Source organism: Thamnophis sirtalis, unplaced genomic scaffold, assembly GCF_051295495.1.
Source record: "Thamnophis sirtalis isolate CommonGarterSnake01/CBP01778 unplaced genomic scaffold, rThaSir2_p1.2 scaffold_2, whole genome shotgun sequence".
Lineage (NCBI taxonomy): Eukaryota > Metazoa > Chordata > Lepidosauria > Squamata > Natricidae > Thamnophis > Thamnophis sirtalis.
Genome location: NW_028261382.1, coordinates 68781508 through 68803594, shown reverse-complemented (window position 1 = coordinate 68803594; position 22087 = coordinate 68781508). Strand labels below are relative to the sequence as shown.

Genomic DNA, 22087 nt, shown 5'->3' with positions numbered 1-22087 from the left:
TCTTCCTGTCTTGGTTTGTCTTATTTGAAAATGTGCACACCGAGGCACGAGCCTGAGAAAGCCATATTTGGCCATCAGCACTCAGAATGAATGGTAGAAAATTTATCAACAGTACAAACAGTATGCAATGCCACTTAAAAACTGGCACTGATATCCAAATGGCTTCTGGAAAAGCTCCATCTTCAGATGCTTCTGGAAGGTGGCCAAGTTGGAGCCCATTGATCTTCCCTCCTGTGGGACCTCCTTGGGAGCTATGACTCTGGGCTCTCCCTCCCACGACTTCCCCAAAATGGGAGCAGGAAGCTGACTCAGCTGGAGAGACGGGTTCCTCTGAAAAGTTCCTGTGCCTATACCTTTACTTCTACCCGCATCTCCCTCTGAAGATGCCCTCAGGGCTCAATAGAGGAGGACTTTTGGGTGATGGAAGCTTTCAGGCTGCCCTGTTCCCAATTCAGGCACCTTACAGTCCCAGAGAGAGGGAAGGAGGGTCTCCAGCTGCCCAAAACCCTAAGCAGGCCCTTCAGAAGATGTGCTGCTGTGGAGGACAGGAGGATATCATGTGGCTGGGCATGGGGGCATTGTGGCCCCTAAATTGGTGGATGGCAGGGGAGGTGCTGCAGGCAAAGTGGGGGCAGAGGTGTCAGCTTGTGGCTTGTGCCATGGTGGAGAGCTGGCAAGGCCAGCATGATGGGACTTGAGATCAAGGAGGCAAGGCCACATTTGAGAAGAATGGTGGCAACCATGGGTGGCATTGTGGGGAAAGCAATGGCACACTTCCCTTTGATGAGCCGAGGTGGTGCAGTGGTTAGAGTGCAGCACTGCAGGCCACTTCAGCTGACTGTTATCTGCAGTTCAGCGGTTCTAATCTCACCGGCTCAAGGTTGACTCAGCCTTCCATCCTTCCGAGGTGGGTAAAATGAGGACCCGGATTGTTGAGGGCAATACCCTGACTCTGTAAACCGCTTAGTGGTTTACAGCCCTATGAAGCGGTATATAAGTCTAACTGCTATTGCTATTTGCTTCCCTGGACTTGGGGGGGGGGGGAAGCAGCCCAAGCCACCTTGTAGGAAAACAGGAGGAGGAAACACTGAGGTGCACAAAATGAAAGTTGGAGAATAGTAAGAACTATTGTCTAGTGAAAGGCCCACTCTCATGGCCTTCAGAAAAGCTGTCAAGACCTGGCTATTCCGGCAGGCCTGGGGCTGTTGACCTCATTGTTGAGGTCCAGCCCCGACTGAAACGAATGTATCTGTTTTTGTTTTTAACTTGTCTATTTTTTTTTATTTTCTTTCATTGTTTTTCTTTTTTCTCGTTGTAAACTGCCCGGAGTCCTCCGGGAGTGGGCGGCCTATAAATAAAATTAAACTTGAAACTTGAAATACTTTCAGAACATGGATTTAATGTCACCTGGCAATCACATTAAAAATAGCAATTTGGCAACTGCAGTGGGAGGTCTTGGGGATGGCTGTCAGGGTGACAATGTCTGTCACTTTTGTCAGAAATCAGGTTTGATACTAACCTTTAGGGCTTAATGTGAGTCCAGCACTAGTGCCGAGATTTGGAATTCACAGAACAGTTTCTGTTCCCTTTATTTTTTAGCAGTTCTACCCAAATGTTCCAGACATTTTTAATCTCCTCATTAGTGCTTAATGAAGGAGAAGGACAAGCCTCAACTAAGGCCGATTAGTTTTGGAGTTCACATTCCAGCCCTCTGTGGGGCTGAGAAACAGGCCGAGCAAAGGAGCAAGCAGCCCAGCCAAGCTGCAAAAGAGTCGCAGGCCTCCCTTGGAGCTGCCAAGCCTTGCATGGAAGGAAGAGACCATTTGCACCCTAGCATGGCTGAATGGCTGATAATGACCCAAACCTTCTTGCCTAGGTTGGGGGCTTTTAACCATTGATTGTGTCCCATTCAGCCATCGTTGACTTTTAGCAAGCCAAGAGAGGTTTTCTCCAAGAGGTTCAGTCCCCAACTAATTGGAAGACTCCAATTAGTCCAGAATGCAGCCGCGCGAGTGATTGTGGGTGCACCAAGGTACACCCACGTTACACCTATCCTCCGCGAGCTGCACTGGCTACCTATTAGTCTCCGAATCCGCTTCAAGGTGCTGGTCGCTACCTATAAAGCCCTACATGGCATCGGACCTGGGTACCTGAGAGACCGCCTCCTGCCGATTACCTCTCTCAGACCAATTAGATCGCACAGGTTGGGTCTCCTCCGGATTCCATCTGCTAGCCAATGTCGGCTGGTGACTCCCCGGGGGAGGGCCTTCTCTGTTGCAGCTCCGGTCCTCTGGAACGAGCTCCCTGTTGAGATCCGGATCCTTACTACCCTCCCGGCCTTCCGCAAAGCCACCAAGTCCTGGCTGTTCCAGCAGGCTGGGGGGAGCTGAGAAGCATCTACCTCCACAGAAATTGTGAATGTTGGTTTTGTTTTTAATATGTTGTCTCTGTCTCGTTCCCCCTTTTCCCTTGTCTTTTGTGAGCCGCCCGGAGTCCTCCGGGAGTGGGCGGCATACAAGACAAATAATAAATAAATAAATAAATAAATAAATAAATAAATAAATAAATAAATAAATAAATAAATAAATAAATAAATAAATAAATAAATAAATAAATAAATAAATAAATAAATAAATAAATAAATAAATAAATAAATAAATAAATAAATAAATAAATTTAAAAAAAACCTGGTCCTGGGGGTCTTCCAGAGAAGAGGGTCCCCGACAGAGACGGCTCAGGGTTAGGCTGAGCCCGTTTTCCCCTCCCAAGCAGGGAATTCGCAGCTGGCATATGCTTTCCCCTACTTTCGAGATACTCCATCTTTTGCTTTTGGCTCCGGGAAGGGAGGCACTTCGCCAATCCTGCGCTGAGCCGTCGAAGTCCGGGCTTGGAAGGAACTTGGAGAGCTGCAGCCCCAACCTCAGCGCGGGTCTCTCCGCCCGCCGCCCGCCGGGAGAGGAAGGGCCGGGGCGCGTTTCGAGGGGGCGGAGCGGGTGCGCGGGCCTGCCCGTCCCTGTTCCCTCCCAGCCTCCGAAGGGCAGCCCGGTCCGAGAGCTGCTCCGAAAGGCGCCTCGTCGGTGGACGCAGCAGAGCGCGCAGCCCACGGCGGCAGGATGGGGCTGTCGAGGCGGGCTGCCTGGAGCGCGGGGTTGCTGCTGCTGGCGGCCGTCTTGGCGGTGGGCGCGGGACTGCTGCTGCTGCTCTTCCGCGACCGCCACAGGTGCGACCCTCCCCGCTATCGGCATGCGGCTGTGGCCGCCGACACCCTCAGATGCTCGGAAGTCGGCAGGTAGGCGAGAAAGCAGCCAAACAGGGACGGGCGGGACGCGCCGTCAGGGACCGCGAACGGGGCGGCTAGGGAGTTATTAACCGCGGCCGGGAACGGGACGCTGCTGTGGTAGCGCTGCTGCGGACGGGGCGGGGGTGGGGGAGAGAGAAAAGCGACGGGCTGTTTTTAGCGCTGCTCGAGCGCTTCGCGAACCCAGAGCCGAGCAGGGAAGAAGGGTGGTTGCTCCATCTGCCGCCCGCCCGTTTCCTCTAGCTCGTCTAAGCTCCGCTCCCAAGCAGGCGGAGCGGCGCCCGGGGAGCTCAACACCAATTCAGAGCTTCTCGCTTTTGATCCAGGAAAGTCCCCGGGATCACCCCCATTACCCACCCCGTTGTAAGGTATCTCCTGGGGGCTGATCACTTTTCAACAGTCGGTTTTAATTGTACATGCAAAGGTTCACTGCTTGAAATTCTGGGATTACATCCCAGAGTTGGCAGATGTCATCTCACTGTATCACATCTTCCCAAAATCCTGACCCACTGAGGAACTACCAGAGGACTGGAAAAGAGCTGATGTGATTTCCATCTTCAAAGAGCAGACCCAAAGTACAGACCAATCAGCCTAACATCAATACCTGGGAAGATACTAGAAAAGATAATAAAAAAAACACAGATCTGTCAACATCTAGAAAGGAGTAAACTAGAAGTTAACATAAATTTGTTAAAAACAGATCATGCCAAACCAATCTTATTTCATTCTTCAATTTAGTGACTAAATTAGTAGACCAGTAAAATACCATGGACATAATATATTTAGACTTCAGCGAGGAGTAGACCACAACCTACTTCTTAGTAAGCTAAAAAAAGTAGGATAGACAGCATCACTATCAGATGGATTTGTAACTGGCTGACAAACCATACTCAGTGAGTAGTCCTTAATGGTACTACATCTACATGGAGGGGAGTAAACAGTGGGGTACCAGAAAGTTCTGTCCTAGGCCCAGTACTGTTCAATATCTTCATAAACTACTTAGATGAGGGAATAGAAGGGGAACTTGCCAAATTTGCGAATGATACTAAACTGGCAGGATTACTTAAAACCTTAGATGATAGGCTCAAGATCCAGAAGCATCTTGACAGACTGGAACACTGGGCCTTATCTAACAAAATGAAATTCAATGTAGAGAAAAATGAAGTCTTACACTTAGGCAAGAAAAACCAAAAGTACAAATATAGACTGGGTGAAACCACACTTAATAGCAGTAATTGTGAGAGGGATCTCGGAGTGTTAGTGGACAACCAATTAAATGAGTCAACAGTGTGCGGCGGCAGCCAAAAAAGCCAGTGCAATCCTAAATTGCATTAACAGAGAGATACAATAAAGATCAAGTAAAGTACTAATACCACTCTATAAGGCCTTAGTAAAACCACACCTAGAGTACTGCATCCAGTTTTGCTTCTCGTTCCAGTTTTGGAGAGCAACCAGGATGATTAGAGGACTGGAAACTAAAACATGTGAAGAATAGTTACAGGAACTGGGCACGGCTAGTCTAGTGAAGAGAAGGACCAGGGGAGACAGGATAGCAGTGTTCCAACATTTGAGGGGCTGTCACAGAGAGGAGGGGGTCAAGCTATTTTCCAAGGCACCTGAAGGCCAGACAAAGAATAACAGATGGAAACTGAACAAGGAGAGATTCAACCTAGAAATAAGGATAAATTTTCTGACAGTGAGAACAACCAACCAATGGAACAGAAGTTGCCTTTGGAAATTGTGGGAGCTTCATCACTGGCAGCTTGCAAGAAGAGACTGGACAAAATGGTGTAGAACTTCCTGCTTGGGTGGGGGGGTTGGACTAGATGACCTACAACATCCCTTCCAACTCTGTTAATCTGTATGAAATAGCAACCATATAAAACTTTTAAATAAATACCAAATAATTGCTGAAACTTCTCCTAAAGCATGTCACATATTATACAGTAATGTTATTTGCTGTCATCTCTTCAATACATTGTTAATTTTTAAAACTTAGCTGCATTCATTCATCCCTGTTATGGCTCAGCAGGAGCCTTTAGAGCTGCTATCAGACTCTGACAGCGAGGGGCCCTATGAGTCAGGCCTGGAGGAGGCGGAGGGCCCTGGACAGGGTTCTGACTCCGAGCAGGGCTCAGCAGGGCTCAGAGAGAATAGTTGCTCCCCAGGTAATGACTGAGCCTTGGATCAGTGAGAGAGGCTGACACAGAAACCTCCTGTGAGTTGTTTCGGGATGCAGCAGGAGAAGGGCTGACCGACGTAAGGAACAATTGAGGACTCACAGGAGAAGATAACGAGCAGCTGTGGCTCGTTAGGATCTCCTCCTGCGGATAAAAGATTGATGGTGCCACGCCCTGGTTGCAGAAGTCAATGTTCCGTTTCTGTTCTAGTCAACGTCTCCGTTTGTGTGTAACCATCGAGAAAAGCACTTGGATAAGTGACTTGATTGATATACTCCTGTTTTCCATCGAGAAAAGCACTTGGATAAGTGACTTGATTTATATAATCCTGTTTTGTAGCAGTTTATGAGTTAGGACTTTTGCCAGAGCATTTATCTGTGTTTATTTTGGGCTCTAAGCCAGCAAGAGCCGGGATAAAAACATTCCTTTGAACGTTCTGTTTGGCTTTCATTTTTGAACGGACAAGGTGGGGGTCAGAACACATCCTACTTACCTCTGGAAACTTATTTCTTTGGTTTTAGTCTTAACATAGTGTCTAAATGCAGCAGGGGTCCTCCCGGATCGCCCCGGTTCGTGTGGACTGGTTGGTCGGTGAACCGGGAAGTAATTAACTTCTGGGAACGCCGGTACCACTCCTGGCCCCTGTCGCTGCAAAGCGCCCTTGCCGACAAGGCAGCGTGACCTGTTCGGCATGTAGAAGCAGCAAAAGAAGGAACAGGAGAGGAGTTCCAAGCAGGGCTTTTCAAACAGCCAAACTCCTCTCCTGTCCCTTCTTTTTCTGTTTGAACAAGCCGTGTGGGTTGTGCTCTCTTGTCTTTCATAGCCAGCTCATTTCCAATTGGGGTGGGGATCCATAGAGAGGAACGGAAAAATCAATTTCTTCCCCCCTCCCCCAATTGGAAACGAGCTGCTGGCTATGAAAGAAAAGGGAGCGCAACTCGCACTCCATGTACAGACAGCAAAAAAAGGAACAGGACAGGAGTTCCAAGCAGGGCTTTTCAAACAGCTGAACTCCTCTCCTGTCCCTTCTTTTGCTGTTTGAACAAGCCGTGTGGGTTGTGCTCCCTTGTCTTTCATAGCCAGCTCGTTTCCAATTGGGGTGAGGATCCATGGAGAGGGATGGAAAAAATCTATTTCTTCCCCCCTCCCCCAATTGGAAACGAGCTGCTGGCTATGAAAGAAAAGGGAGTGCAACCCGCACGGCTTGTTCAAACAGCAAAAGAAGGGACAGGAGAGGAGTTCAGCTGTTTGAAAAGCCCCGCTTGGAACTCCTCTCCTGTTCCTTCTTTTGCTGTTTGAACAAGCCGTGCGGGTTGCGCTCCCTTTTCTTTCACAGCCAGCTCATTTCCAATTGGGGGAGGGGGGAAGAAATCGATTTTTTCCATCCCTCTCCATGGATCCCCACCCCAACTGGAAACGAGCTGGCTATGAATGATAAGGGAGTGCGACCCGCACTGCATGTACAGACAGCAAAAGAAGGAACAGGAGAGGAGTTCCAAGCAGGGCTTTTCAAACAGCTGAACTCCTCTCCTGTCCCTTCTTTTGCTGTTTGAACAAGCAGTGCAGGTTGCACTCCCTTGTCCCGGCTGCCCCGCTGCCTGCGCGCGCCTATGTTTTCCAAGGCATGGAGCGATTCCGGAGCCCATCCATTACCCCGTGGAAAACATAAGCACGCATGCACAGCCTGCACAATTACAGCCCCGGAGAGTGGAGACTCTCAGAAGGAAGCCAGAGGCAGCGGGGCAGCCGGCTCTCTCGCCCTCAGAGGGAGGAAGGGCCAGTTGGGAGAGGGGTTTTGGTCCTGCTGCCTCTGGTGGACAAAGCTTTACTGGCCCGAAGATTCCATCCCTCATCCCGGAGCCATTGGTCTTGGGATGTTCTGTGGAGCTCCCCAGGGAAGAACGCCACTGCCAGGTACTTTTAACCATATATTTTGCCCCCATGTCTGCAGAATGCTGTAAAAAACCATGAATACAGGCCAGTTGTTGAGTGTTTCAAATGTGATTGGAACACTCAACAAGGTGACCACAGTATGTGTGTGTGTGTCTGTTTCTGTGTCTATGTGTGTGTGTGTGTGATAGAGACAGACAGACAGACAGAGGCACAGAGAGATAGAGGGAATAAGAGACAGACACAGACACAGAAGGATGGAGGGGAGAGATACACAGAGACAGACAGACAGACAGACAGACACACAGAGAGAATCACATAGAGAGACACAAAGGGAGGGAGGGAGAAAGAGGCAAAGAGCCATACACACAAACACACACAGAGACAGACTCACACAGAGACAGAAAGAGAAAGAGAAAGGAAGGAAGAAAGAAAGAAAGAAAAAAGAAAGAAAAAGTGAGAGAGAGATGAAAGAAAAAAAGAAAAAAGGGACAGAGAGATAAAAGGAAGGAAAGAGAGAGAGAGAGGGAGGGAGGGAGGGAGGGAGAGAAAACACATGGTCAGCAAGCCACTCCCACAAAGGAGGCCACACCCACAGAGTAGGTTCAAAAAAATTTGAAACCCACCACTGAAATGCAGGCAATTATGATTTCCTTAAAAAACTAATTGGGAGTGGTTTATTGTAAGATGTGGAGCCAGACTCTGTGTTGCTCGATTCCTAGAAAAGAATTCAAGAGACGTGGCCTCTTCCAAACAGAAAACCTCTGTAACTAAACTCATTGGGGTTCCCTTTGGAGATGGATTTCAGTTCTGTTGCAACCTTTTTCTTGCAAGACCAGGAAGATCTTTAGAGATCTCAGGTGTCATCATCTTTTTACTCTGATGGCCTTGTCAAATATAACCAGAATTAGGATGGCCCAGTGGTTATCACCTCCAGGATGCCATGTATTGTGGTCAGTGGGTGATAGCTCAGTTGACTTCAGCAATATTGTGTTATCTTTCACACATACCAACCTTCTCATGAACACAAATGAGCAAACAAGTAAGTTTCAAACTGGCCGTTGAAGTGAAGGTAGATTTGGAATCCTTCCAAATGGACCCCATAAAGGCACCGTAATCTTCAAAGGGTGTCCAACAACAATATCTCTGTGTTTGCATTTTGGATCATTCACCACACAGAAAAACAGAATAATAGGGTTGGAAGGGACATTGGAGATCTTCTAGTCCAACCCCCTGCTCAAGCAGTAAAACCTATACCATTGAAAACAAATGGCTGTCCAATTTCTTCTTAAAAGCCTGCAGCGATGGAACCTCTACAGCAGGGGTGTCAAACTCAAGGCCTGGGGGCTGGATCCGGCCTGCAGGGTGCTTAGATCTGGCCCATGGGGCTGCCCTGGAAACAGCAATGGACCAGTCCACGGTGCCTCTGCCAGCAAAAACAGAGCTCTGTTTTTCGCTGGCAGAGGATTACAGAAGGTTGGCACAGCCAAAAACAGAGTTTGGGAGCCTGTTTTTCCTGGCAGAGTGCTTGGGCCACCACAGGCACTCCCCACCATGAGTAACGTTGAGCTGGCCATGGCCTCCCAAGGTCAAACACAACCCTGATGTGGCCCTTCAATGAAATCGACACCCTGCCCTATAACCTCTGAAGGCAAGCTGTTCCACTGGCTAATTAGTCTCACTGTCAGGAAATTTCTCCTTAATTCTATGTTTATTCTCTCCTTGATTAGTTTCCATCCATTGCTTCTTTCTCCTGCCTTCGGGGGCTTTGGAAAATAAGTTGACTCCCTCTTCTTTCTGGCAGCTCCTCAGATATTGGAAGACTGCTATCATGTCACCCCAGCCCTTCTTTTCACTAGACTAGACATACCCAGTTCATGCAACCGTTCTTCATATGTTTTCCAGCCCCCTAATCATCTTTGTTGCTTTTCTCTGCACTCGTTCCAGAGTCTCAACATCTTTTTTATAATATGATGACCAAAACTGGATGCCGTATTCCAAGTGTGGCCTTATCAAAGTATTATAAAGAGGTATTAACACCACATGATCTTGATTCTATCCCTCTGTTAATGCAACCTAAAATAGTATATTGAAAGCAATCCCCAATGTCCAAAACCCTCCCCCCTGGGAGAGCAGTCCAATCAGGTCTTGTTCTGATGTTTTGGGAACTCAGTGCCTCAGGTGCCAGTGTAAATTTCTTTCCCAGGATTGGCACCCTTGAAGCTCGGCAGATGGCTCTGTTTGGCACCTCTGGTTCCTATTAGTGTTCATACTCCCCCATTTCCCATAGCATCCCTTCACACGTCCACCACGTCACCCTGGCAGTTGCTAGCAAGCTTCAAAGAAAGCGAAGATGAGCAGCTAACTCTGCCTGCCTGCCTGCCTGCCTGCCTGCCTGCCTGCCTGCCTGCCTGCCTGCCTACCTACCTACCTACCTACCTACCTACCTACCTACCTACTGTCAGAACCTCTCCATTAGATAATTAGGAAAGAAGACCACGAGACTCCATGAGTAGAAATCAAGTGTACTTTTACTAATTATAAATGATTAAAGGCATAGCGAAGCGAAGTCTGATTATTTAGGCGCGAAAGCAATTGATATACAGAATAGCCCATTCCCCACCCCTTGGCATCACAGCTACAGTCCAATCATAATTCTCCCAAGTGTCAGGTGTGAGATAACTTCAAAAGGCATCATGAAGATGGAATGTCGGTGCCGTTAGTCCTGGCGGGAATTTCCTACTCATGCGTAGTCAGACAGGCAGCTGAACTCCAGAACCTTCCTCCAGCACAATGAGTAACCCCTCCCAAATACCATGCCCTCCCTCCCCGTTTCATGGCAGTCGAAGCAACAGCAAAGCAGAGGCTGACACCTACCTACCTACCTACCTACCTACCTACCTACCTATCTATCTATCTATCTATCTATCTATCTGGTCATCATGTCAGCCTCTATCTATCTTACTTGCTTGCTATTTGTAGTTCAGGATTTCTGAATTATGTCTGTTCTTCTGTTATTTAAGCAGCACTAGTAGAAAGACAGGCAGGGAAAATTTATTACAATCATTCAACACACTGTCTTCACAAACTTTGTTCCAACTTCGGGCCAGACACTCTCTCTCTCAGCCCAGTGCACCTTACAAAGTTGTTGCTGGGGAGAAAATAGAAGTAGGAAGATGTATTAGGTATGTTTGTCATCTTTAGTCATTTATAAAAAAAACAATAAAGGTGGAATACAAATGAATAAACAAATGAACAAATGTATTAGCTGCCTCTGTACAGTATGTTTGCCCAGCAAATTCCTTCTCCAAAAGCTGGTTGCATTATATTCCTAGGCTGCAACTCTGCTTACTCAAGAACAAGCAGGCATTCACTCACTCACTCGCTCACAATCAGCACTTATCAGCCACTCTCAGGAAACATTACTTGCAACAGCAACTGTTTATGAGCTCTCTCTTTTTCCACAATCGCTGAGCATGCAATTCCTCAGGATCCCTGGCTGTCTAGACATTCTCTCCTCTTCCCTGTCCCTTAGTTTAGTTAGTTTAGTTTCCTTTATTTGTATGCCGCCCTTTTCCCTGAGGGGACTCAGGGCGGCTCACAATTCAAAAAGGGGGGGGGGGGAAGACAAACAGTAGACAATACAACATGTTAAAAAAAAAGAGCACAACAGTCACACAGTTCGGGTGGGGCTACAATCTTAACCCCAGGCCAGCCGGGACAGCCAGATCTTTAAAGCGGCACGGAAGGACTGGAGGGTGGTGAGGGTCCGAATCTCCACGGGGAGTTCGTTCCAAAGGGTCGGAGCAGCCACCGAGAAGGCTCTCCTCCGGGTAGTTGCCAGTCTGCACTGGCTGGAAGATGGAATTCGGAGGAGGCCTAATCGATGCGATCGTATCGGTCTAGTGGAGGTAATTGGCAGTAGGCGGTCTCTCAAGTACCCAGGCCCACTACCATGAAGGGCTTTATAGGTGATAAGTAGCACCTTGAAGCGCACCCGGAGATCAACAGGTAGCCAGTGCAGCTCGCGGAGGATAGGTGTTACGTGGGTGAAGCGAGGTGCACCCACAATCGCTCGCGCGGCCGCATTCTGGACTAGCTGAAGTCGCCGAATGCTCTTCAAGGGCAGCCCCATGTAGAGCACATTGCAGTATTCCAGCCTAGAGGTCACAAGGGCACGAGTGACTGTTGTGAGGGCCTCCCGGTTCAGGTAGGAACGCAACTGGTGTACCAGGCGAACCTGGGCAAATGCCCCCCTGGTCACAGCTGACAAATGATGTTCGAAGGTCAGCTTCCTGCTAATGAATTGTTTTGCAATTCTCCTTTGAGCTCTTCTGTTTGCTTAATCTGAGGACAAGAACACAAGAGTTGGCAGAGAAAACTGCCGATACTTTGTGAACTCATATGCATCCCCAGAGATGGTCTGCTGTCTTCAGGTGAAGTCCTGCTCTCCATCACAGTTCAATCAGCAGCCATTGGTCACTAGCCTCTGCCTGTTGAAGGGCATCATTGTGCCTTTCAGGCAGCCAGGTATTTTGCTTCTGCTGTGATCCAGTCTTCCTCTGTGGAAGCCCATTGTGCCTGATTTCTGAGCCACAGTAGTTAGAGTTCAGTGCAGTGGTTAGAGGCAGTACTGCAGGCTACTTCTGTTGCCTGCTGGCTACCTGCAATCTGGCAGATTAAATATCATCAGGCTCAAGGTTGACTCAGCCTTCCCTCATTCCGAGGTGGGTAAAATGAGGACCCAGATTGTTGAGGGCAGGAATCTGACTCTGTCAACTGCTTAGAGAGAGCTGGAAAGCACTATAAGGCTAAGTGCTATTGCTATTTCTCAGGAGAAGCTCTTCTGCTGCCAGCTTTTGATGTTTCATGCTCCGTCCTCTTTATGTCCCCCACAGGGACATCTTAAAACATGGCGGCTCAGCTGTAGATGCAGCTATTGCGGCCCTGGTCTGCACATCAGTCCTGAATCCACAGAGCATGGGCCTGGGTGGAGGCGTTATTTTCACCATCTATGATGCACCAACAGGTAGGTTCAACCTCGAGAAGACGTGGTCTCAGGTGGAACCATTAATGTAGCAGCATGTACTGCTCCTCAAAAAAAGGATGGTTGGTCACTTTTGACTACTTTGAATCCTAGGTTTTTAAGAACCTAGGAAAATTAAGGAAGCCTAAGCTACCATCAAACTATAGCTTTATATGTGGATTGAATATGGGGTTTGTGAGTGAAATAAGAGATTTGAGATTTGAATCTAGGTAAACTTTGTCAGGATGTTGGATGTTATTCATCACCTCCATGGAAGCTGTGTGGATTTTTCAATGTGTTCTCCTTTGGACTGCAGGAAAAATTGAGGTGCTCAATGCTCGTGAAAGGGCTCCCCAAAACATCACTGAAGGCTTGCTGAAAAAGTGTGGAGGCACTTTACTTCCAGGTAACTGTACAATTCAATAATACAATGGCTTGTATCAATGGGGCTGGAGAGGAAATGCATGCCAGGAGGCTTGAGACCCTGTTCTTTTATCTCTTTGGGAGAATCAGCCTATGTACACCAAGCAATGACCTCATTTCCACTGGAAGAAACATGAAGCTACTTTGGGAAAAGAGCCCCCAGAGGTGGTTTCTCCATAGAGGCAACTTCTCTAAGATGGCATCAGTACATTGGTTGGCCTCCCTCCCCTTCCCAAACCATTATAAGTATTTTCAGTCCAGTGTGTGAATCCAGTTGAGTTGTGCAACCTATGATTAATGGCTTAGGATTCTGTGTGAATTAGACCACTGTAGCTTATTCAACAATTTTTAATTAAAACAATGCATGGCTTACAGTGTTGCATTGTGCCACTTAGATGCAATGGTGGGATTCAAATAATTTAACAACCGGTTCTCTGCCCTAATGACTGGGTTTTAGGTTTAGGTTTTATTGAACACTTATAGGCCGCCCTTTTCCCTGAGGGGACTCAGGGCGGCTTACAATAATGAGGGAGGGGAGTGCAAGACAAGACATAAAAGAAAATGTGACTAAAAATAATTAACAATAAAAGCACAACATTCACTCGGCATTCGGGCAGGGAGAGAGTAAAGTCCTATCCCCAGGCCTGACGGGATAGCCAGATCTTAAGGGCCGTGCGGAAGGCCTGGACGGTGGTGAGGGTGCGGATCTCCACGGGGAGATTGTTCCATAGCGTCGGAGCTGCAACTGAGAAGGCTCTCCTCCGCGTAGTCGCCAGTCGGCACTGACTGGCGGATGGAATTCGGAGGAGGCCTACCCTGTGCGATCTGATGGGACGCAGGGAGGTAATTGGCAGAAGGCGGTCTCTCAAATAGCCAGACCCACTACCATGGAGCGCTTTGTGGATGGTAAGTAGGACCTTGAAGTGCACCCGGAGACCAACAGGTAGCCAGCGCAGCTCACGGAGGATCGGTGTTATGTGGGCGAACCGTGGTGCGCCCACGATCACTCGCGCGGCCGCATTCTGGACTAGCTGAAGTCGCCGGATGCTCTTCAAGGGCAGCCCCATGTAGAGCACATTGCAGTATTCCAGCCTAGAGAGCACAAGGGCTCGAGTGACTGTTGTGAGGGCCTCCCGGTTCAGGTAGGGCCGCAACTGGCGCACCAGGCGAACCTGGGCAAATGCCCCCCTGATCACAGCTGACAAGTGATGGTCGAAATTCAGCTGTGGGTCCAGGAGGACTCCCAAGTTGCGGACCCTGTCTGAGGGGTATAAATTTTGCCCCCCCAGCCTGATTGATGGAACATTAGCTAAATTGTTGGGAGGAAAACACAACAGCCACTCGGTCTTTTCCGGGTTGAGTACCAGTTTGTTAGCTCTCATCCAGTCTTTAACAGCCTCAAGGCCCCGGTTCATCACGTCCACCGCTTCATTGAGTTGGCACGGGGCGGACAGATACAACTGTGTATCGTCCGCGTATTGATGGTATTTTATCCCGTGCCTCCGAATGATCTCGCCCAGCGGTTTCATGTATATGTTAAATAGTAGGGGGGATAAGACCGAACCCTGCGGCACCCCATAAGTTAGGGGCCTCGGGGACGATCTCTGCCCCCCCACCAACACCGACTGCGACCTGTCCGAGAGGTAGGAGGAGAACCACTGCAAAACTGGGTGGGTGGGCATGGCCAGGGTGGGCGTAGCCAGGGGGCATGACAGCATTTAGCCTCCTGCAGCACTCTGCCAGCCAAAACGGGGCGCAGGGGTTAATTACAAAATGTGTGCTTTGCTTTGTGACATCCAGATCCAGTGAGCAAGAGATGTGAACTGCACAGAAAATACACTTTTCTTTGGTTATGAAGAAATATCGCCAAAGTCAGATGTACACTAAATGTAGACTGACTTTTAGCTACCACCACCACCACACCAAACAACAAATTTTGAAGCTCCAGATAAAGAGGATTCTTTTTAGGCTGAGTAACCACAGTTTGCATGTTGGAGGTTTCTAAAGGAATGCTGGGAAACTCTGTATTTTAAAGAAATATTTGAGGGAGGGGTGCGGAGTAGCCCTTCTCTGCCTGAGGCTGTAGAGACCTGGCACCAATCAAAACACTTTTTGTGAAGTAACTCATCAACGCTGACAGGGTAAGCCACGAGTATATGAAAATCAGAGCAAACTCCACACCCTTCTAGTACTGATGATGTTACCTAGTTTGGTAATGAAACATCTGCAAGAAAACCATCAAGCTCAGAGAGCACCAAGGACCCCACAGTTCAACTCTGAGCTACCAATATTCTCTTCCATCGATAAACACTTTTTGGTTAGAGGGACTCAGAACCTGCCTCATATCAGATGGCTCCCAGTGCATTTCATTCTAAATTTTGATATAATTTCTGTAAATAAGGAATGTAGAATTATAATGGCTAAGTAGTTGATTCTTCATACATCAAAAAAATACAAAGCTATAAACAAATAAAAAACAGATTTGAAAAAAAGAAAAGGCTCAGGAAAGAAAAAGAGTGACTTGCAAGTTTCATTGGTACAGTTATAAGTAAAACATATATCAAGCTCTTACTCTAAGATTAACATTTGTCTACATTATTTCCATATTTAATCATCAAAGCCCAGATCAAAAAGTTAACAACTGGTTCGCCTGAACCAATGTGAACCGGCTGAGTGCTCATCTTCTTAGATGCCATAAGACTGATAGAATTTCAGGTGTCAATCAATCAATCAGAGTAGAGCTGAAAAGGACCTTGGGTCTAGTTGGACCTTCTAGTCCAACCCGATGATCAAACAGGAGACCATCATACCATTTCAGACAAGTCTTTTTAAATATCTCAAAGACCTCAAATGTGGAGGAACTTAGCCTCTTTAGTCCCAAAGAGTATTCCTTAAGCAGAGACAAACATACAGGTGGACATTGATAATATCAGCCAATCTCTTCTGACTTATGACTCTTAAAAACATCAACCATACTTGCACCTGAAAGGGTTTTGCTAGGATGAATGATCAGGACTGCTGTTTCTCAGCTTTACTGATTTTGATTTGTGGTTGGCTGGCTTGTTGTGGAATTCTGGGTGATGAGAATCCACACATCTTATCAAGGTTTTTAAGGTAGAGGAACACTGAGGTAGACACTCAGATTTTTCTACTCATAATTTTAATACGTTTTTACAAGCCACAAGGGAGTTCTGGAACTAAACCAAGCAGTCTAACAATAAAATTAGGGTGATCCATAATGCCTTTCTTCGGTAGGGCCTCAATGGATTGCTGTTCCTGGGGAACTTCGTGGTTATAAAGAAGCTCACCAACGCTATGGCAGATTGCCATGGAAGGACCTTTTTGAACCCACCATCCAGATGCTTGGCCTTGGGATCCGGGTATCAGATGTTTTGAGCCTGTTTCTAAAATTCCTAGAGTCGCATTTGAAGAATTCATCCTCATGGTGAGATCAAACTTTGAAACGTGGGATTGGCCAATGGCAGGCCAGTATCCTTCTTTGGATCCTTTACAGCAATTCTGAACATCGCCAGACTAAGAATGTCTCCTACAACCCTTTTGACACACTTTTTTAAAAACATTTTTTATTGAATACACCCGTGACCTGCGGTGAGATTTATGGCCGGTGAGGCAAGCGGGCAAAAGCCGCCCTACGTCTGCCGCCGTATGTCTGCCAGTGCCAGGGCTTCGGCGGGGCTTTTGGAAAGCCCCGCTGAAGTCCCAGCATGGCTTTCCCAAAGCCCTGCCAAAGCCCTGCCACCGCATCTGCCATAGAGCGGGACATGTCCCACTCTATTCTTCCATAGCCCTGCCGCCGTGTCCGCCATAGAGTGGGACATATGTATGGTGTTCTATGGCAGACGCGGTGGCAGGGCTTCGGTGGGGCTTTCGGAAAGGGCTGCAGGGCTTTAAAGGGCTGCAGGGCTTTAAAGTCCCGGCGACGTGTCCGCCATAGAGCGGGACGCATCCTGCTCTATGGCGGACGTGGCGGCAGGGCTTTAAAAAATAAAAAAGAAAGTGCCAACCCGCACGCCAGCAGAGGCGGGTAAAACACACACACACAAACACACACAAATTACTTACAATAATACAAATTACAATTACTTACAAATTACAATAATTTTGAATTCCTCCCTCCGACCCACATACCTTTTTCAGCTGTTTCACAGAGGATTTCAATTCTCCTCTTGTCTACTATAATAAAAATGTAAAAAATGTAAAAAGAAAAAGGCAAGAGCTGCTGAAGTCAGGCTGGGTTAGCTGCTGACAGAGCCTCCAATGGATGACTCTGCTTAACTGTTTAAAAAAAGCCTCTAAAAAAAGTGCCCTCTACAGGAGGAGGCGAGAGAACCACGTGCCTCATCTACATAAGGAATTTTTCACCTTTTAACCCTTGCTTAACTGCTCAAGTAATCATAAAAGTCAGACTAAATGAGGCATGTGCCTCCTGCAGAGGGCATTTTTTAGAGGCTTTTTTAAACAGTTAAGCACTAAGCAGAGTCATCCACTGTGACTCTGGCAGCAACTACCTCAGCCTTTTTCCTTTTAATTTTCTTTTCTTTTCATGATGACAGTGGTGAGGCCCTGCCTCCCCTGCCTCCCCTGACTGCACGTCACTGACCCATCCCCTCCACTTTCTTATTCTAAATCTTGTGGTAGCCATTAATAGTCCCAAAGGTGCTTTTTCAAGAGGCAATTGGACTTTCTGGTTTTTCTTTGAAGACGTTTCACTTCTCATCCAAGAAGCTTCTTCAGCTCTATACTACCACTTACTACAATCCTCCAGTTTGATTAGGAACTAAGGGTGTGTGAGTGTAATAATCAAGTCAACAGTTGACCATGTTTAACGTTGCTAATTAAAGTATAAAATGTCACCTGCTTTGCCCAAATAAGATGACATTCCTGTTATTGATTTCAATAGCTGTCCGTCCATCTCACACCCTGGGGTGGCTCACAGCATTAAAACATACAAACCCACTGCATATAGCCCCTCCCCTACCTCCCAAGGAGAAGCCAGGACCCCCCTCAGCATCAATAAGAGCCAAGCCATCTGACCTAAATATTGGGGGTGGGGGGAGAATAGACAGTCAGATCTTCAATGCCTTGCAAAACACTCTCCATAAAATTATTCAATACAAACAGGAAGGCAGTTGGATAAAGCTTGTCATTAACAAATCTCTGCTGACATTTAGGTAGCATCGCTGTGTTTCCAGATTGTGCTCAATCTGATCATCACAAGACCCTCTCAGATCTCCATTGTTTGACTGGCATGTGCTTTCCCTCTCCTTTGAGAAGGGACCTCGGCCTTATGATCCTTCCAGCTTCCCAGGAAGGATAAGGATAAGCCTAGATGGGGGAATAGTTTACCTTGTCTTTCTTCTCTCTCTTTCTCCCCTGCTGTCCCCCAGCTCTCTCTATTAAGGTCCAGCACTCTCCTTGCCTAGTTGTAGAGGGTGGGTGGGTATGAAGAGATTTAGCCCTTCCCTTCCCTCTCCACGGTGTGTGTGTGTGCATGCGTGCATGTGTTTGTGTGCATGTGTTTGTGTGCATGTGTTTGTGTGTGTGTCCTTCTACATGGCATGGGGGGGGGGGGGATTGGCCACCAGAGCCCTACTTTCAGGGAAAGGGCAGAGTGAGGGAAATTGCCTCCCCCCCCCTTTGGTCATGGGGAGTTTCAGCCACTCCCGTCCGCAGGACCTTTAACCCCACACCAATGAAGAAGAGCCACACATCAGGCCATATTTGGAAATGCATGGAATCCGCATTTGGCCAGAATTATCCTCAGCAGTCTCAGAAGAAATGAAGTACAGACAGTCCTTGACTTATGACCACAATTAAGCCCAAAATTTCTATTGCTAAGCGAGATAGTTTCACCGATTTTACAACCTTTCTTGTTGTATTTCCTAAGTGAATGGCTTCAGTTGTTAATTTAGTGACAAGGATGTTGTGAATCTGGATTTCCCATAGACTTTGCTTGCTGGAAGGTCGCAAAAGGGGATCACGTATCCCAGGGGATCACCTCAACTGTCATAAATATGAGTCCATTCCCCAGCACCTGAATTTTGATTGCCTGACCTGGAAGATGCTGTTAAGTGAAAACCGGTCACAAGTCACTTTTTTCAATGCTGTTGTAACTTTGAACAGTCACTAAATGAACTGTTGTAAATCAAGGATTACCTGTCCTGTCTGGCCATAGACCAGAGATTTGCCTGCATTCTTGGAATTGACCAGAGCTAGTTGTGTGTACAGGCTAAATTGGGGCTTCCGTAGAGAGGCCTGAAGAACGCAGCCGCTGATGGGCATCCTTCCTGGCCTCTCTTTCAGCCACCTGCTTTGCAATGACCAAGGAGCCGTCCTGAGCAAAGGAGAGGCCTTGCACTGGGCAGCCCTGGAGGAGACCCTAAAAGCCGTGGCAGAAAACGGGGCTGAAGAATTCTACTCTGGGAGGACGGCAGAAAAGTTAGTGCAAGATGTCAGAGCTGAAGGTAGGGCTATGTTGCACCATTCTCCCAAGCCACTTACTCTTCAGGTTCCTGCCAGTCACAACAAGGTTGTTTAATCCTGAAGTGGTCTCCGCCTGAGATCTGAGAGATGCAGCCGCTCAGTTCCCATGAACAGGGGACATGCCAGACCATCAGCCAAGAAAGGCCGAAGCTGTGGGGAGACGGTGCTCTAGCTTGACTTGTCTGATCTCAGTTATGCCTTTCGTGTTCTCTTCAAAGGGTGGGGGGGGGGAGAGGAGAAAGTCAGGTTCATTTCATGTATGGTGTTTGTGCTAAAAGCAGGCTAAAAGAATGGCTGTTCAAAAACAACAACAGCCAAAAGACCTCAGGAGATTTCTTCTTCTTACCCCCAACTTCCCTTTGGGACCCCCCTCGACTACCCCCATTGGTTAGCAGCTGTTCAGACTGCTTCAAGACCTGGTCTAAGAGGAGAAAGTCTCAGAGAAAAGGCCCCAAGGCTTCCAATGTCCAAAGCAGAGTGAAACTAGAGGGGAGAGACGCTGACCCAGCCTGGAACAGGTCTAAGGACAACTCACCACAGCCAACTCACTGTGACTAATGGCCAACTCACTGCAGGACAATTCAACAGTCTAAATCATTTCATTCAGTTATTCTTATTGGTGACCACATTTTTGTCAAAATATTTGTAACTCTGGATTGGCTTTCTTTATTATTATTGGCCGCGGTTCTGTTGAAATTAATTTAACTTTTGTATTTGTTGAATTGTCCCCCGGGTGAGTTGTCCATTCTGGCCTGGAACAGCCAAGAGGTGCCAGGTTCAGTCCAACCTGCGAGGATCTCTGCACCCTCTGCAGGGGGTCAGTGAAGCCGATGAGGTCAAAGCCTCATAGCAAAATGGAGATTGGGGGAAGGGAAAAGGCAATACTTTCTCACCGGTAGAACAAAAGATGATGTAAAGTTGACTGAGGCTTGGGCTGCAGATAAGAAAAAGACAAAATCATGATACATTCGTGTTTGTATCACAGTTTGGTTCAGGTGGGGAAGGGCTCAAAATGGCTAAGCTAGCCAGAGGTCTTTCCAGCAGTCTCACTTTTCCAAAATGGATCTCGCATGAAGTTGCACCAAAGTCCACTAAATGCGGATACATAGTCCAAGATGTTCTCTGCAGAAAAAGGGGCAGAGAACAGTTAGCTGTTGAAAGATTTGAAGGCCATCTGTTGATCACTATGGTAGCTCTTAGGCTCATATCTGTTCATGGTCTGCAGCTTCTCCTGGAGCTTCAAGTTGAGAGGGAGACCCCCATGCACCTCCTTTCTGAAAAGTATCACCTCCTAGGAGGATCGAAAGATTCACTCTCTTTTTCTGTCATTGTTTAGGTGGCACCTTGACATTGGAGGACCTCAAGAATTATCGTGTTGAACTGATGAAACCAGTGAATATGTCACTGGACAAATATACTATATTCTCAGCCCCAAGGCCAGCAGCCGGAGCAGTCCTTTTCTTCATTCTCAATGTCCTAAAAGGTAAATGAGCAAAGGGTAGCTCTTGGCCCCCAGGGGCCTCTTGATTAACCAAGGCAGGGTTCCAGCTGGGGAAGAATCACAGCTGGCTTCTGGGTGGTGAGATTCTGGTGATACCAGGTTAAGAAATGCTCTTCCTGGAGAACTGGCTTTGAACGCCTTAGTAAGACCACATTTAGAATTCTGCATCCAGTTTTGGTCCCCACACTATAAAAAAAGATGTTGAGACTCTACAGAGAGTTCAGAGAAGAGCAACCAGGATGATTAGGGGACTGGAGACTAAAACATACGATGAACGGTTGCAGGAACTGGGTATGGCTAGTCTAGTGAAGAGGAAGACAGGGTAGCAGTCTTCCAATACTTGAAGGGCTACAACAGAGAGGAAGGGGTCAAGCTATTTTCCAAAGCACCTGAAGGCCAGACAAGGGATGGAAACTGAACAAGGAGATATTCAACCTGGAAATAAGGAGGAATTTTCTGACAGTGAAAGCTATCAACTGATGGAACAGAAGTTGCATTCAGAAGTTGGAGAGCTTCATCACTGGAGCCTTTCAAGAAGAAACTGGACTGCCATCTGTCAGAAATATGGTGTAGGGTCTGCTTGGGCAAGGGTGGGGTTGGACTAGATGGCCAATTCTGTTATTCTATTCTATTCTAAATTCACTGTCAGTGACCAGTCATAAATGTTCTGGGGGGCTGTCAGTAAAATAATATGGTCCATTGCAATTTATTCCACAAGTCAAGCACCAACCTGAACTCTCCTGCAAGAGGCTTTGAGTCTTCCCAGTTTTAAATCTTTGATCAGTATAAACAGAAATTCTAAAATGATAGAGTTGGTCTACATGATTTTTGTAATCACTTTGAGCTCCACAATTCTGTGATTTTATGGTAATAGAATTAGAGTAGCCAAACATAAGCGGAGCGGTGAGTACTGCCACTTGTGTACTGGACCCGTGTCCCTCCTGGCTGGTCGCGAACCGCAAGGAGGTGACGCGGAGCTGGATCCAGGCGATGGTGAGTGCTTCTCTTCGGGAGGGCTTCTTCCCACCGGCACTGAAGATAGCGGTGGTGAGACCCCTCCTGAAGAAGCCATCGTTGGACCCAGCTAGTTTGAACAACTACCGGCCAGTCTCCAACCTCCCTTTCATTGGGAAGGTTGTTGAGAAAGTGGTAGCCTCTCAACTCCGACGGTCCTTGGAGGAAGCCGATTATCTGGACGCCTTTCAGTCGGGATTCAGGCCTGGCTACAGCACGGAAACCGCTTTGGTCGCACTGACCGATGATCT

General features: G+C 47.5%; 1 protein-coding gene across 2 annotated transcripts in view; it reads left to right on the top strand.

The window, feature by feature from the left end:
* Positions 1-3053: 3053 nt before the first annotated feature.
* GGT5 (gamma-glutamyltransferase 5) overlaps positions 3054-22087 on the top strand; it is a 49233-nt gene continuing 30199 nt past the window's right edge. Inside the window, exons 1-6 of one of the 2 annotated variants that reach the window (XM_087705930.1) lie at positions 3054-3289; positions 12267-12397; positions 12711-12800; positions 16073-16262; positions 19142-19302; positions 20658-20804. In XM_087705930.1, the coding sequence (XP_087562056.1) occupies positions 3114-3289; positions 12267-12397; positions 12711-12800; positions 16073-16262; positions 19142-19302; positions 20658-20804 (895 nt within the window). In that variant the 5' untranslated portion in view covers positions 3054-3113. The remainder of the gene's footprint in view (positions 3290-12266; positions 12398-12710; positions 12801-16072; positions 16263-19141; positions 19303-20657; positions 20805-22087) is intronic. The other variant, XM_087705931.1, reaches the window with a different exon arrangement.